Source organism: Dermacentor variabilis, chromosome 6, assembly GCF_050947875.1.
Source record: "Dermacentor variabilis isolate Ectoservices chromosome 6, ASM5094787v1, whole genome shotgun sequence".
Taxonomy (NCBI): domain Eukaryota; kingdom Metazoa; phylum Arthropoda; class Arachnida; order Ixodida; family Ixodidae; genus Dermacentor; species Dermacentor variabilis.
This window is the reverse complement of record NC_134573.1, coordinates 105,993,146-106,009,138: the sequence shown is the minus strand read 5'-3', so window position 1 is coordinate 106,009,138 and position 15,993 is coordinate 105,993,146. Positions and strand designations below refer to the sequence as shown.

The 15,993-nt window shown below is 44.4% G+C and overlaps 1 protein-coding gene across 1 annotated transcript in view; it reads right to left on the bottom strand.

Annotated features, from left to right (window-relative positions):
* Positions 1 to 15,993, bottom strand: part of LOC142586250 (neprilysin-1-like) — a 59,886-nt gene that overhangs the window by 22,392 nt on the left and 21,501 nt on the right. The window contains exons 8-10 of the mRNA XM_075697499.1: positions 15,426 to 15,642; positions 11,864 to 11,962; positions 2,297 to 2,374 (exon numbers count right to left, since the gene is read on the bottom strand). Of these exons, the coding sequence (XP_075553614.1) occupies positions 2,297 to 2,374; positions 11,864 to 11,962; positions 15,426 to 15,642 (394 nt within the window). The remainder of the gene's footprint in view (positions 1 to 2,296; positions 2,375 to 11,863; positions 11,963 to 15,425; positions 15,643 to 15,993) is intronic.

The window sequence follows — 15,993 nt, the reverse complement described above, 5'->3', positions numbered from 1 at the left end:
CGCATAGTGAACCAACCCAATCTTATATAACATTTATATGTGCCACATATTGTAATATATTTTGGTAAATACCACAGCTTACTACATCATGCTTATTGATCCTGTATGAAACTGTTCTAAGATGCCCACCTTTTTTAATTTGTTCATATTTCATATGTTGCTTAATTGTTTTAATTCGTGTCACACTCTTTTTATACTTACTGCCTTTCTAATTTCTTTATATAATTTTGTACTTTTTACTGTCGTCGCTATAACTAAGTTCACTTTTCCATTTGTGTATACCATGTACAGGAGGTGTTAATTCAGCCTCAGAGTCCCAGACCTCCTCCTGTATATTGCATTTTGTAACAACTTGGAATATGGTAATAAAATTTATTTCTGAATTCTGAAACCGGTGAGGTTTTCGATTTCAGAATTCAGAAATAAATTTTATTACCATATTTCAACGAACTTACCCACTTCCACCGCCTGGCTCGAAGGACTTTCCCACCCCCGCACCCGGGGCTGAGCCGAGCGGAGGCGGTGCTGTTCAGACAATTGCAAACTGATTCTTTACCCACCCCAGTATTAATGACTCATCTATACCCTAAATTATATGTGAGTGATGTGTGCCGCGTGTGCCAGCGGGAGAGGGCCACCCTGACGCACATCCTATGGGATTGCGCCAAGTTCCCCAATGAGGCTTCGACAAGTACAACGATTCCTCCGCGACTTGCGGCTGCGGCGGAATGCTACGACCACGAAAGCCAAACCTGGGCCGTCCAGCAGGTCTCGGCGGCTCTTGAAAGACAAAGGCCGAGCGAAACCGACGGAACGTTGCCCCGCAGGGCGACCAACCGCGGGAGTAACACGCGCTGGAGTTGAGTAGAGACCACCCGCTGAGAAGACGTCAGGGCCAGCGTCACGGCGCCATTTAGTCATGGTGTCGTTCTGCAGGCGATTAGATGAAGTTGTCTCTTTCTCTCTCTGAATTCTGAATGAGAGAACGGCAGCATCAAAACCGCAGTAAATCAGATTAATCATATGAGCAGGGATAGTGATGATGGCAACATCAATAAATTTGAAAGACATTAAAACTTATGATGCGATTTACACACTTTATCCGGTGTGCTTCTTGGCGTAAGTTCTTGGCTTTATTTGGGTTTATCTTGGCTTTAGCTCGTGTGTTTCCTGGCGAAGTTTCTTGGCGTTGTGTTAGACAGGCACCTGGAATTCAATCTTCGATCATGCGCAATCGCTTGTCCGTAAGATTTCTTTTGGAATACGGGCCATAATCAAAACCTGCTCATTATTTTCATCCGCACATTATTTATTCGGCACACATTCACAGGCATTTATCTTACTGCATATCAGCCTGGGGTAACACATACCTCGCACACATCAACGAACTTCAATGCCTGTTGTATCAGGCGCTTGGTCTGATGACTTCCAGCCATTTCCTATCCAAAGCAACGCCACTTTATCGCAGTTTAAACATTCACCCTCTTCATAAGCTCTTTCAGTTCAAGTAAACGATCGTGATATATAAGTTATTTCGTAATATTGCGCATATAGATGGCTTTGTTATTGAAACTTTTGTAAATACTAACATTACTAGGTTCTCTGAACTCGATAATCGTCTTTTACCTAAAGTGCACACCAGCTATGATAAGTTCACTACCACTTTTGCGGGAATAAAACTGTGGAATTCCATTTCGCATACCATTAAATCATCCCCCACAGAGCATATATTCAAGAACCAAGTTAATAAATATTCTATGCAGCAAATCTCTTCATCCTAACAACCGACTTTTGTGACTGTAATAATAATTGATTTAGCTATGTTGTATTAATATTATTGTATTGTAAGCTTACATTGGTTGCTCACTATAGAAGTTTTTTGCAATTTTTGTCTTACTAAACAGATTTTTATTTTGTTGATGTTCTAACTGTTCCTTACTTTTTTTAGAATTGTCTGTAAGGTCATCGCAACCAATGCTTGAGCTGTATCTCGTTTTTTTTTTCATTTTGTTTATGTATGGGAGTCCCCCTGACAGTTTCTAACTTTAGGGCTCTCTGTGTAGTGCTAATTCTGTATACAATTCTTTGTACAACTAAATCGCTGATGAATAAACTTGAGCTTGAACTTGATTCTAAAAAAATGTTATCAATAAAACTAACAAATCTCGCTAACACCCTTCTGTTATAACAACATCATAAAAATATAAATTTTGAGTGCCTACGATAAGGATTTCTGCTCCTTATTTCACTTGGTGTTTAATATTGGCCGTAGCTATGAAGAACATTGCAAACTTACTCGTTCGTAGTGTTTATCGATATAAGTCCTACTCGTCAACCACAATGGGTATCCAATCTTCGATTTCATTTTGCTGAGCTGAAAGAAATAGGCATCGTCTTATGTGAAATCATCAGGTCGTTTGACGTTGTTTAGGCTTGATGCGGTCACATGCTTTTTACATGAGCTAGTAGGAGGAGGAAGAATAGCGGGAAAGGCAGTTGTTAGCGAGTATAAGTACCGGCTGGCTACCCTGGGCTGGAGAGAGGAGTAAAGGGAATGAAATATTGTAGAAGGAGAGACGGGATAAAATTTGCTGTTATCCCACGCTCTTTGAAAATCAATGTTATGTTGAGCACTTTACAGCCATCTGGCTAGCCAGCATTGCTTGGGGTTGCGTAAAGCGTTACCAGCTAGGCCAATGCGTTATTGTAAATCGAGCCGTTGTGTGTGACGCGAGAGCACATGTGTGATGACAGCAGTAAGACAACGACGGCGGTGATGGCGATCCTATAAAGTCAACAGCACTATTTATGATGCGCCGTTCGACACGAATTTATACGACATCCCGTTAGTTGGGTTCTGAATACTTATTCAACTGGTGTAAGCGAGAGATACATGGATAGTAACGTGATCTGCCGTTGCGTGTTATTGTACTGGTGCGTATCTATGTCTATGTCATGTATTTCATGTTACATTGGCGACGCCATTTTTACACCGGCGAAGATATGTTCAAACTGATAAAACTGGGCCGTTCATGAAAGTAGCACAACGTTGCAAAATTCCTACGTAATGTTAGCTGCTATGACGAAAGCACTGGAAAATGGGGGCTGATTCCTAGAGTAAGGGGAGGGGGTGCAATCTAACACAATGTATCAAAGCGCGAGCTGTCACGATGATAGAACACGTGAAACTGGCACGTGGCACACACGCCAAACATCTCCAAGGGCTAGTCGGCTTTGGCGCAAGAGGAGTATGCGTGCGATTGTGGCCCTGTCCTTCTGCTTCCGGTCACGCAAGTTCACGGTCACGGAATGGCGAGATTCGTCGGAGCCGCATCGGCGACGTTTAGTCGCGGAAACAGGATTGCTGACGAAGCAGATAAAGATTGCGAGATTATTTCGCCGCATCAGCCGACAGGTCGACTTGCTATTAACTCGATATTTTTGCCTGGAGACGTGTGCGTGAAGTTCTTCCGTGTGGAAGATTTCCCAGACAAGTGGGCCAAGGTTGCTGCGCTGCAAGAAGTCGTGGTGCTGGGGGCACGTCAAATTAACCCCATTTGTGCGGTGCCGCTCGGCACTGCTGAAGCGACGAAGAAGCTCGCTGATCTGAAGGTGAAGGGTTGCCGGTGCCTTGTCATGGAACCCTTTCCAGCAGCAGGTGAAGGTTCGACTGCCAACGGCGCTGGCTGCCTTAGGCAAGGTCACCGAAGTGACGCGCTGGCGGGTCGAAGGCGGCAGCGATAATGTGTCTACCACCAGCACCTAGCAGCTAAAGCTTAAGACAGATCTCAAAGTTGACGACTTGCCGCACCCGATCCGAATTGTCAGAAAACTGGCCTTAGTGGTCGCGCCTGACTGGCCCATATGGAGTGCCTGCGTTGCCAGGGACCCGCTGACATTCGCCAAGGCTATAAGGTGACGCGATGTTACTAATGCCGATGGTTGGGGGATGTCGACGCTCAGTGCGCCTGTTTGCACGCCACCGTAACGGTCTATAGCGGGATGCAGAGCGAGTACGCCATGGACGCCAAGGAGGCGGAACACGAGGTCAGTGGCGTCGCAGACACGACGTCGCCAATGATGACAGAAGTGGCGTCTCCTCCAGAAAACAGACAGAACCGGGTAACCGAAGACCACATCGAGGGAGCACTGCTGGCCAATTTAGCGAAGACTGAAAGACAGCGAAAGTTGTCGAGTAGCAGTCATGGCTGTGAAAGTTGATCTCACGAACGAGGGCCACGCGGAGGATGGCGCCATTCTTAGTGCCGGCGTCGTCGTACAGATCAAGAGGCCTCTTGAGAAACCGCAAAAGAAGGTGCCTCTACGCAGGTGCGCAACCGTGATGACCAAGCTTCATGCCCCAACTGAACGGAGGCCTCGGTCGCCGACAGTGCTTCCCGCTATCGTTGTGCTTGGGTGTTACTTGTTTTGCTGGGCATAACACCCAATAATGAGTAAAATGTGTCAGTCACAGTTTTACCGCTGACTCGTTCTTCACCGTCACTACAACGTGGAAATTCCGATCAGCGGGTGAAGCAGTGGGTTGACAGCGAGGTTATAATTTCGGTATCGGCAATAAAACGTAGCCATGACACTGGTATCCAAAGGAAAATTCGATAACTTTTGCATATGTGGCTCTATCTTTCTAACCTACATAACGGTAAAGGGAAGTGATGCAACAATATGTAGAAATAATATGTGCTTTTGGCTATTTACTTTTTCGGCGTGTGATATCTTTATTTGGTCGTTTCATTTGTTGCGCCAAGGGGCGGCACTGTCGCTCTTATCGCTTCGGCTGCCATTATCTGCGTCTGCTGCTGCCGCTTTCTATGTAGTACGTGCACGCTTTTTTCGTATGCTCTGCAGTTTAAAACTTTCTGTGCCTGCGAACGTTCCGGCAATGTCGGAAAAACTGAGGAAAGGATACAAGACTTGCTGCGTGGCTGTGTAATGTGGCAACTCGGGGAGCAACACAAGGGCAACATTCCGTTTTCCAGCGCACGAGAGGTAAGCACACTTTTTGTGCTGTCGTCATGAAGAAACAAGCGCTGTGCTTTTCAAAAAAGCTATAGGACGAAACGAAAAATCTTCCGCACTTGTTTTGCAACGAATATCTTTTTTCGTTTGGCTCGGCGCACTTTTCTGCGGTGTTTTAAGAAACTGAAGCTACTTGGGCGATTCATGCTATCTGAAGCGCAGGTGAAAATTACGCTTCGGTACATTTTTTAAAATATTCACATCACCTTACAGGCCTATTGAAGGGCATTGAGTAAGGGGGCAACAGTAATTACATGATAAGAATAGCAAACTGCAACATCGTTATACAATATTAATACGCAACGAATTTAGGTTATCACGGGATTTTTCCTGATTGCAGATGGATGCAATGTGATCCGGTTAGCAGTGTGATCCGGATATGTTAGCGGTCGCTCTTCATTTTTTTTTTCATGAATAGAAAACTTGCAATTTGTATCTGCCTAAGGCATGTAAACGTTTTCTGTACAAACTGGTTACGCTGGAGAGCATTCCGATGACCAGTTTATTACTTTACCTCCTTAGGTTGGCCATCAACATGGCAGAAGTTAAAATCAATTACGGAGCAGTGACTGTTTGCAGTTTGAATTACAAGACGTTCGAATTACCTATCTGACGACATAGGTTCGCTTCACTTTTCAACCTGTTCCTAGAAAGGCAGAATTTTTTAGTCATTTTTTGGTGCTCTCAACCTTGGTTTCGACTTTGGGTGTTTATTAATCATGACCACGTTGTATTTTGCACATATTTCAGATGTGATATATGGCGAAATCACGCTAACTGGGGAGTCATTGCTGGGCTGACATGGGAGCAGATGTATAACGGCCATGGCCTCTTCTCGGACCACTCCAGAGGAAGGGACTACGCCCACTCTGTCATGGTCGGCTGTGTCGACTGTTGGAGTGGAGTGGTAAAGCGGTCCCTGATCGACGAAGGCAAGAAAAAGAAGTTATTAGTGGTCGCCAATCTGTGCATCTGTAGTCAATTATTTTCGTACAAAAACCAATTGACAGGGGGTGGCGTAAGTGTCATGAGCACGCTGTTTTCGTCGTGTTCTACGGCGCTGGGTGGTTACGCAGCGAAATTTCCTCCGCGTGCGCCAAGAAACCGCGTGCTTATAAGCTTCTTGTTATTGCTTGCTCGTCTGCGGTGCGCGATGTTCCCGATTATAGGCTAAACTGAACCGTCGAACAGTTTTTGCTGACAATAAGTTAATTCCCATTCGTAAAATGTCGCGCCCCGCTTGGCGCTACAGCATACGACCCGGCGAAGCCAGTTCTTGACGCGCGCTGCCGCCTTCTTCCTAAGCTTGGTTTGGTGCTTCATAGTAGAAATTATTCCGGAGCAAAAATTCCTACGTTCAGTTACCCAGCAGCTTTTAACTATAGGAAGTTAGCGTTGCTCCTATGGGCATTTTGCAGAAAAATGAAGCCAAAGTATGTGAAACGCTCAGTTACCTAATCCTTAACAAGATGAACCAAAACATTCATCGATCAAGAAAACTAGCTCTGAAAACTAGCCAGCTACTGAGGAACCAGCAATGCTTAACATGTTACATGAATATATAGCAGCACTAAAATTTGGAACTTATTAAATTTTGGGGGCGTATTTCTAGTTGAAATCCCGCAACCAAATGTAATTAGAACTAACCTGCATGGATTAAAAGTACTGTTGTAAGAAAACAGTGGGGTTTTTTGTCACGTGCACTAGAAATTTGATTATAAACGGGCTTTTCATGTCGTGTTTCCAGAAACGTGAAGCATTGTTATATGGCGCGCATGTGTTGCCAATGGAATTCGCTATACAAGGGACCATGACATTCAAGCATACACAAAGTGCTACGCTTGACCTGTGTGCTTGTGTATAGTGTTCCTTCACACAACGTGCAACTTTGGGGAAAATTTGCCAACTAGCCTGACAAAATGTTCTGATGATGTATCTGTCTTTACAGGTTCTACACTGCCTCAGCGAGGCCAAAAGCGGAAAATATGGTAACCGGAGAGACCAGGCATCCTGAACCGACCGAGAGGTGATACACAAAGGTATCACGAATCAGCGAAGTTGAAAAGCTGCCGAAAGATTACCACGAGGGAAGCACTAGAGGAGTTTCATGTTAGCCCAGAGTTCTACCAACTCTTGCAGTGCCAAGTGAAGCTCCATTATCGCAAGATGAATGGAAGGACACGGAGGAATGTTTTCCGGAGCAAGTTGGTTGCGCCGTTGTGCGGTGTGTCCACTGTAGTGAAAGATAACCTAAACAGCAGTGAACTATAGGAAATATTTTGCTTTAGGAAGTGTTGCACAGAACTGACGCAGTAGTTCTGCTATGTGTGGCTTATGCTGCCGACGAATGACATCAATCTGCATCTTAAAAAAACAGCGGGAGAGAAAAACCGCTGCAGAAAGGAAGCTACATAAGCTTGAAAATTATCAAACATTTTCGTACTGATATTTTATGCTTTTTGTAGTTCCAATAGCTCTTGGGCGATCTCCTGACTAGCCTATCTTTAGAAAATATTTCGGCATATTTCAATATTTTCATAAACATTGTGCAACGTATTCCTTGTGCAGACAGTCATTGCTCCCACACTTGCCCCCCCCCCCCCCCCCCCGCCTTCTGCAAAGATTATTACGTAGCTACCATACATGGATCTTGGGATACTAGAATCTTGAGCTCACTTCAGCAAACTTGTGCAAGTACTAATGTTGCTTAGCAATCTTGACTTCAGGGGTTTCAATATTTTGGCAAAAGTAGGAAGGGGGAGGGTCCCCTTTCGGCAGAGTCAGGAATAATCTTAATACGCAAGGAAATCATGATGCGCCGGAAACGAGTGTCGTAGAAAAGTTGAAACGCTTTCGCCTCCTCACTGTGTCGACGCCGAAATTCTAATGGCGGATGACCTCCAGCCAGTGATAAAACTTGTAACATAGCTCTAACAACACCTGTCCTATGCTTCAAACTAGCCGCACAAAACTGAGTCTATAAGCTCTTTTAAAGAAATTGCGTTATGTACATTCAGTGTATTAGAGGAAGGTACTGAAAACCACTCAAAACAAGATTGTTCTGAGTAGGTTACCCTGACGCCATGAATGCAGCCGACTTGCGTTGTTTTTAGAAAACATTGCTCCCTGTCCCAAAGCTACGCGTTCAATAATACCTTTGTGCATCACTATGTCCTTGCCCAACCTCTGCTGACGATCAACCACCGATTGACACATGCTTCTCCTGCATTCACTGTTTCTCAAAAAAAAAACAAAAAACAAAAAAACTTAGCATTATTTGTTGTTATTGACCTGGAACTGTCATTTATGCCTATACGATTATTACAAATTTTGAGGAACGTCTCCAATATGGTAGCGAGGAATTTTGTATTGATACCTTGTGCGCAGTGTTACAGATCTGAATGAAGCTCTAGGGGTCTAACAAAACCACATATGAAAAAAAGACTACACATTTTCAATATAATTTGCTAAATATTTACCGGCGCATTACCCATAGGAGAGCTATGCAGGAAAATTTATTATGTAATGCATGTTTTGTCGACCAGCAAGTATACTTGTACGGAATAAGAAAGGAAGTTGTTTTATTGGTAAGGAAGAAAATCTAGATCTGGTGCGCTTGTTAATCTTTTTATTATTCACAAATAGCTGCTGCGACACAAATTGCTTTGGTAGAGTTGTGTTGTACACAACAAACAAACATGGCCTCTGTACCACTGTTTTACCTATGAGAAATGGCAGGAAGCTGTCTTACGCACGTATGATCGTAGTAGAGTGCGCCCATCTGTTCTGACTAATGAGATACTCAGCTCTATATTACTGTACTGTATATTGAATACCTCGCTGTGTAATAGGTTGTTTATAAAAACAATGAAGAGACCAGATTATTCTGCCTATTTTTGTTTTGCCGAAACGAAATAGCCGCGTGACGTGGCACGCGGACTCGCGCATCTTGAACAGAAAAAAAGGCAAGTTTTCACACAGAAGCGTTGCACCTATGCTGGAAGAAAAGGAATTGGAAGTCGAAGGATGATGAAAAGAAAATCTGAAAGAGGAAAACAATCTGAAAAAAATTAATGCAAGCGGTGTTCGTGTCCGTTGGCGCCTGCAGAGAAAGTCGTGTGCTCGTCGAACGCATAGCAGACGACAGTCGGGATGGCGTTTGCCCCTCGCGCATCAACAAAACGACTGCCGTGGAAGCAGGCTTCATTTTTTCCTTGTTTTTTCTTCTCGGAGTTTGACCTACCAAGCACCCGGAGCGAAATTGGGGCTCGTGACGCAGTTCCAGCTTTCCTCGGGGGTATACCAGCTGACCTAGCCGTAGGTCAAGCGCGTCGGCTTTTATACGTGACTCGTCGAAGGTTTCATCGTAATCGCTGGTGCCCGCGTGCCTTCCAGAAAGTACTGCGCAATTTGCGTCGTGCATACAATCGTATCGCACAAGGTTCGGTGACAACCGACAACGGGTTGAATCATCGATAACGTTCGAGGAACATCGGATAAATGCAGGCGCGTCCTTCGCCAAGCAATAACGCTTAAATTTTTTTGCCGTTGAAAACCGGTCACCGGAGACAGATAAGCAAGCAGACGTGTCAATATAAAACTGATCAAGGAAGCATAACCCAAGTTCTGGCAGCAGTATTTAATGAGGCGTATAACTTAAAGGCCTTAGCCCCTTCATTTGGTGCAGCATACACAGTTCTGATCCCAAAAATGGAAGATATGGGGAAACTTAAACCAGACTCATATTTCAGGTCAATATCTCTGACAAACTTAGATTATAATTTTTTTATGAAAGTTCTGGGCCTTCAAAAGCTTTTTATCGCCTTCAGAAGGCTATAGAAAAACGTAGTTGGGCCATGAGCGGCGGCATACATAATCGCTCCATTGTCACGAATATACACAAAATGCGGTGCCTGTTGGAGTGTTACGACGCCATTCAAGCTAGAGTCGCTTTCCTGTAAATAGACCCTGAAAAGCCCGTTGACATCGTACATCATGGAATTTTTTTCAAGGCGTTGAATCATGTTCATCTAGACACCAACATAACTGAGGAGGTGTCCATGGCCTGTCGCAACAACACTACGAGAATGACAGTCAATCAGCCAGTTGGAGGCCCCATTAAAGTAAAGCGTTCTGTACGCCAGGGATGTCCTCTCAACCAGCTATTGTTCAGTATATAAATCCAAACATTGTCTAACGGTTTTATTGAATTCAATCTATTGATTGGTTTCGGTATAAGCTAGTGAAGTAAAGCCTCTAGCGCATGCGGACGACGTCACTGCATATTGTCACGTGGTGGTGACGTTGAAGAACACAGTAGCAATACTGTGAAAGACAAAACTTACTTTTATTGGGCGAACCTGTGCCCACAATAACAGGCTACACTTATAGCACAACGATGGCGGCGAACACGGTCGGGGATCGTCGAAAATCTGATCAGCGGGTCAAGCGTGTCGGCTTTTATAGACCAGTCGTCGAATGTTCCAGAGTAATCGCTGGGACCCGCGTGCCTTCCACAAAGTTCCACACCATTCGCGTCGCGCATACATGCAATCAGATTACACAAGGCTCGGCGACAACAGACAGCGGATAATAATAATATTTGGGGTTTTACGTGGCAAAACCACTTTCTGATTATGAGGCACGCCGTAGTGGAGGACTCCGGAAATTTTGACCACCTGGGGTTCTTTAACGTGCACCTAAATCTAAGCACACGGGTGTTTTCGCATTTCGCCCCCATCGAAATGCGGCCGCCGTGGCCGGGATTCGATCCCGCGACCTCGTGCTCAGCAGCCCAACACCATAGCCACTGAGCAACCACGGCGGGTAACAGACAGCGGATAGAAGCATCGATAACTTTCCAGAAACTTCGAATACATGCAAGCGCGTCCTGCGCTGTGCGATTAGGCGGTGAAGCTTGGTCGCCCGATAAAGATAAACAAGTACACGTGTCAATATTGCACGGATAAAGAGAGCATTAAGACAAAGATCAGTATTCTGGATTGCTTTGGTGTAGTCACGGACAGCTATGTGCCCTGACGAAATGGCTGGGGCTCTGGAATGGCGAATGACTGTCGCCGCATGTGCTTTTATACCTCGCGAGGAAACATGTGGCTCACCAATGCATCGCAACCTTTATTATAGGCATTGCTCGGACGCATGTAATCATTGTGTGCCTTTGTAAAAAGTTCTGCATTTCTTTACACAAAAATCTTTGCGACTTATCATACGCTGCAGCATTTTTCGTACCCCAGCATGAGTTTTGTGGTGGACGTAAATGCCGAGCAGTGGCCCTGATAGCTCGATCTCAGTGGTTCACGTGCAATCACGCCCTGTGTTATTTGATGAATAACGAGTTTAGGAAATGCAATGAACGCTCCAGCTCCGCACGGACTGTATATACCACCTGTACTTTCATGCACCCGCCGTGGTTTCTCAGTGGCTATGGTGTTAGGTTGCTGAGCACGAGGTCGCGGGATCGAATCCCGACCACGGTGGCCGCATTTCGATGGGGGCGAAATGCGAAAACACCCGTGTGCTTAGATTTAGGTGCACGTTAAAGAACCCCAGGTGGTCGAAATTTCCGGAGTCCCCCACTACGGCGTGCCCCATAATCAGAAAGTGGTTTTGGCACGTAAAACCCCATAATTAAAAAAAATTACTCGCATGCGTGCCATGCTATGTTAGCGCCGACTGTATATGGTACATGCACTCTGTTTCACGTAGCACACAATGCCTGTTACATGAAAGTACAGACGTGCTACTGGACCCTGAATCAACAGAAAAACTGTGCTGATCCATGGACTACTTTAAGTAAGACACGTACCTTTTCCAGAGCAATTTTTTTAGTTTCATCATCCATCCAGTCGTTGCTCTGCACAATTTTACTGAAGGAATCTTTCAGCTTTTCGGCTATATATTCCACCTGCAAATATTTGTAAAAAAAAGTAAGAAAGACACTTACAGAGATCATATCATAAAAAGCCAACAAACAAACGGACGAAGGACAACACCAGGGAAATTACTTGTACGTAATAACTGAATTAAATAAATGATAAATTAATGAAGATGAAAGTGGGTGAAAGAACTTGCCGCAGTTCGGGAACGATCCCACGTCTTTGCATTACGCATGCGATGCTCTACCAATTCAGCTACCGTGGCGCCGTTTTCTCATCCACTTTCTGGGGTATTTGTGTTTTACTACTATAACTAACCCTGGGAGTGTTAGCCCAGCGCCACCACTCACAAACCTTTGCGGCGCAATTGGTAGTGTGTTGCGCACGTAGTGCGAAGACGTGGGATCGGTCCCTACATGCGGCAAGTTGTTTTGCCATCCACTTTCATTTCCATTAATTTATCATTTGTTTATTTGAACTAGTAAGTACACGTAATTTCCGCTGTGTTGTCCTTGGTGTCGTTATTTGTTTGCTTTTTATGATATTGCTAATAAATATCGGGCCCCTCGGTTAACACCCTTTCTTCTCGTTTGTTACACAGATCATGTCAGTCTTTGTTGGAAAGCTTTCGACGGGGCCTAGCGTGCTTGAAACAAGGAAGTTTTCGTCTTAGTTTTTGTAATTTTGTTATCTGTCATGCACAATTTATGTCCCTGTCGTTCCCCTATACAGACTGCCCCAGTGTGGCGTAGCGAGGATTGTAGTTATGGTTCGCATGACATTGTTTGCGCTATCGTTACATAACATATATTCTTGACTGCCATCTGAGATTCAGTACCTTGCTTAAAGCGCAGCGTTTTGAAAATGACCTCATTGCTTGTCAAACGTGAAAAAAGTATTCCCCGACGTAAATACTGCTTAAGGAAACTAATCTCACTATATAGTAAAGTGGATGCACCATAGTGAAGTAACTGGAACTTATTCTTACCGTATCGTCATAGTACATTTCTCTCGTGCTGTCACACAAAATTTATTCGATTTTTTATTAGATGCGCTTCTGCTCGTACCTATCGAGCGAACGCGGGCATTATCTGCGCCGTTTCACGCAGGGCGAACCAGGGTATGTGAGAACGGTGCGACTAATGCCAAACAATGTACTCCCCACATGAGCATACATACCTCACTGTCCACACAATTGTTAGATTTTATTGCAAAAGCAATTATTTGGACATTCCAGACGAATTTTTGCTGCCGTCGTGAATTACCGGATATATATGCGTGTATATTTAATAAAAATAACATGACTAACATTGTCCGATGGCCCTATTCCAACAGAGAACCTCGAACACAGGAACCCTATATTGTGATCATTAGTCCACGGATGCTTGCCATAGCAGGCAGAATTGAACACCCTTAAAGGGATATTGAGATGATTTTCACGATCTTGTACAAACGTACTGAGCGGTTAGGGTAGGTCCTTCTGATCATTAAGTGACGCATTTAAGCGCTCCGCATAAATACTGTAAATTATCATAAGGTTTTCAAAACGTCCATCGCAAGCGATCGCAGCGGCACCGCTCACCTGATTTTTCTGTCGCCTCGTCCCAATTAACGTAGTTAGCGCTATTGAAGTCAGTTGGGCGACCTACATAATTGGCAACCCATGTTGCGTCTTCGATAGATTATACTGAACAAGCGTTGTTGGTAATAGTTGAAATGTTGGTTAATTTATTTCTATAAAAATAAGTAACAGAAAGAGAATGCACGACGATAGTTTATCACACACTCAAGCACTTCCGGCACACAGCAAGTGTCGTCTGCTCTTATTAGAGCGTTCTCCATGTTGATGCGAGCTATCCGGTCAGTGTTGGTTTCGAGTTTTCTTTTCGCGAGCACCATGGATCGCTCTTGTTACGCTGTGGGCTGAAAATCTAACGATCGGCAACACGCCAAGCTGCGACATCGTGTCTGTTTTAAAGGCCAACATGCGAGCGGAGTGGCTGCAGCGCATCGGACCGTCGGTGTCAGATCGGCACCAGCATCTACGCGTTCGCGGCCGACATTTCACGGCGAAGGATTACTATATACCACAATAGAGATCTCCTTCCAGCTTGCAACGAGATCTGTCAGTTCGAACTCCAAGTACGCAGGTGAACACCCGAATACGCTATTGAACGAAGGTGAATTACGTGCCCGGTGGTGGGATCGAACCTCGGTCCACCAGGACAGCAGTGTGAGGCTCTAACCATTGCGCCACGATTGGACTTGCGTATCTGTCATGCCAACACGAACAATCTCTTTCAGATGTTTGCCGTGGATGCCGCATGGCGCTGCCCGGTTGTGCGAGAGCACATGCGTGCGCGCCACTCTTCTTCACGCCAAGGACGCCTCATTAAGAATACGCACATTTTCAGCACTTGATTAATCGCTTCACGAAAGATTCTCCTCACATAAATTCCGAGATTTGCGTTACACGGGCATAATTATTTTTTCCCTAATAAGTTAGACAAGCAACAGTGCCGATAGTTATGCAGGTAGTATGAATTGTGGGGTTTTTGCGTGCCAAAAACACGATTTCATTATGGGACACGCCGTATCGAGTGACTCCGGATTAATTTCGACCAATAGAGGATCCTTAACGTGCCCCCAATGCACGAGACAGGGGCGTTTTTGCATTTCGCCCCCTTCGAAATGCGGCGGCTGCGGCCGGGATTTGATACCGCGACCTCGTGCTTAGCTATAGTTATAGCATAGGACGCGGACCATGGGGGGCACCCAGTCTCTTGGCGGAACGCGAGCAAAGTAATTCTGTGTTAAGCGCAATAGATTTTTATTTTTGAGATAAAAATGCAGGTAAGCTTATACGTAAACGATGCATTCCGCCCCCAAACAAAAAACGCAACATGTCTTAGCCATTTATTTATTTCACCTAGCTATATAATTTTTTTTTCATGAAAAATGAGGGTTGTGTTCTTGAGTGTATCGTTAATCATTGCTATGCTTCTACATGTCGTTTTTTTAAACTTTAGCCTTGTGATGTTGCTATGGTGTCTGTCCATCATGGGTTTATACGATGCGTCTTGCGTAACTTGTGTCAATATTAAAAAAATGCAAATGCCACGTAGGTGGACAGAACCTAAGTAATTACTTCTGCAGTCGCTTGGAGGAAGCCAGAATATTTCGTTTCGTATTTATTCCAGTTACATAATTAGTTATAATTAATTATTCAACTCCACTAATCTTAATTCAGTACAAAATTGTAAATGATAAAACTGTGGGCCATCCTGAGAAATTCCTGATTGAGCTTTCTGTTGCGCAATACATGCGAGATAAAAGTTTCTTTTCTCCGCGTGAAAGACATCCCGTAAAACACACGCACAAAAGAATGCTGCGTGACAAATCGCGCGCCGCTTTTATGTTTAGCATCACTATGTTTAAGCTGCCCATGTTTTTGAAAAAAAGGTATTCCCTGTTACGCCAATAAATTCATACCTCTGTCTTGCCTTCCAGACTGAACATATTTTGCACAAACAAATAGTCCATAATATCTGGCGTTTGTTCCCTGAACAATTGTATGCACTTTTCCCAATCATAATTCTCAGTGGGATCTTCTCCTCTCACTTCACGCAGTGTGCTTCGAATTTCTTTGGAAACATATTCGCCCAAGCTGATCACCGTGCGGAAGCCGGCGTAGTTGAAGAGTACGTCACTGAAATAAGAAGAGAGATTCCTTTTGAAGGAGCCTTAGCAAAACGGAAGCATTCAAACATTTGTTTATTACTCTCCGAAATAACTCTTCTTTTTAAAAAAAAACGAAATTCTGGAGCTTTTTGAAGAACGTCGTCTACTACTCTTCTAGCGCTTACCACGTTTTGCCATACCTAGAGCTTGGAAAGCGTTAAATATAAAGGTAACGTAAAAAACAAAAGGTTGCCATCAAGCATGTCCTCTCACGCCTCATTGCAATTACGCACTAACTTATAAATTACGCAGATCAGCTACTCAGTTTACAAGCCTTTATCCACGTGAGCGGTAGCGACAACGAATGTCCAGATTGAGT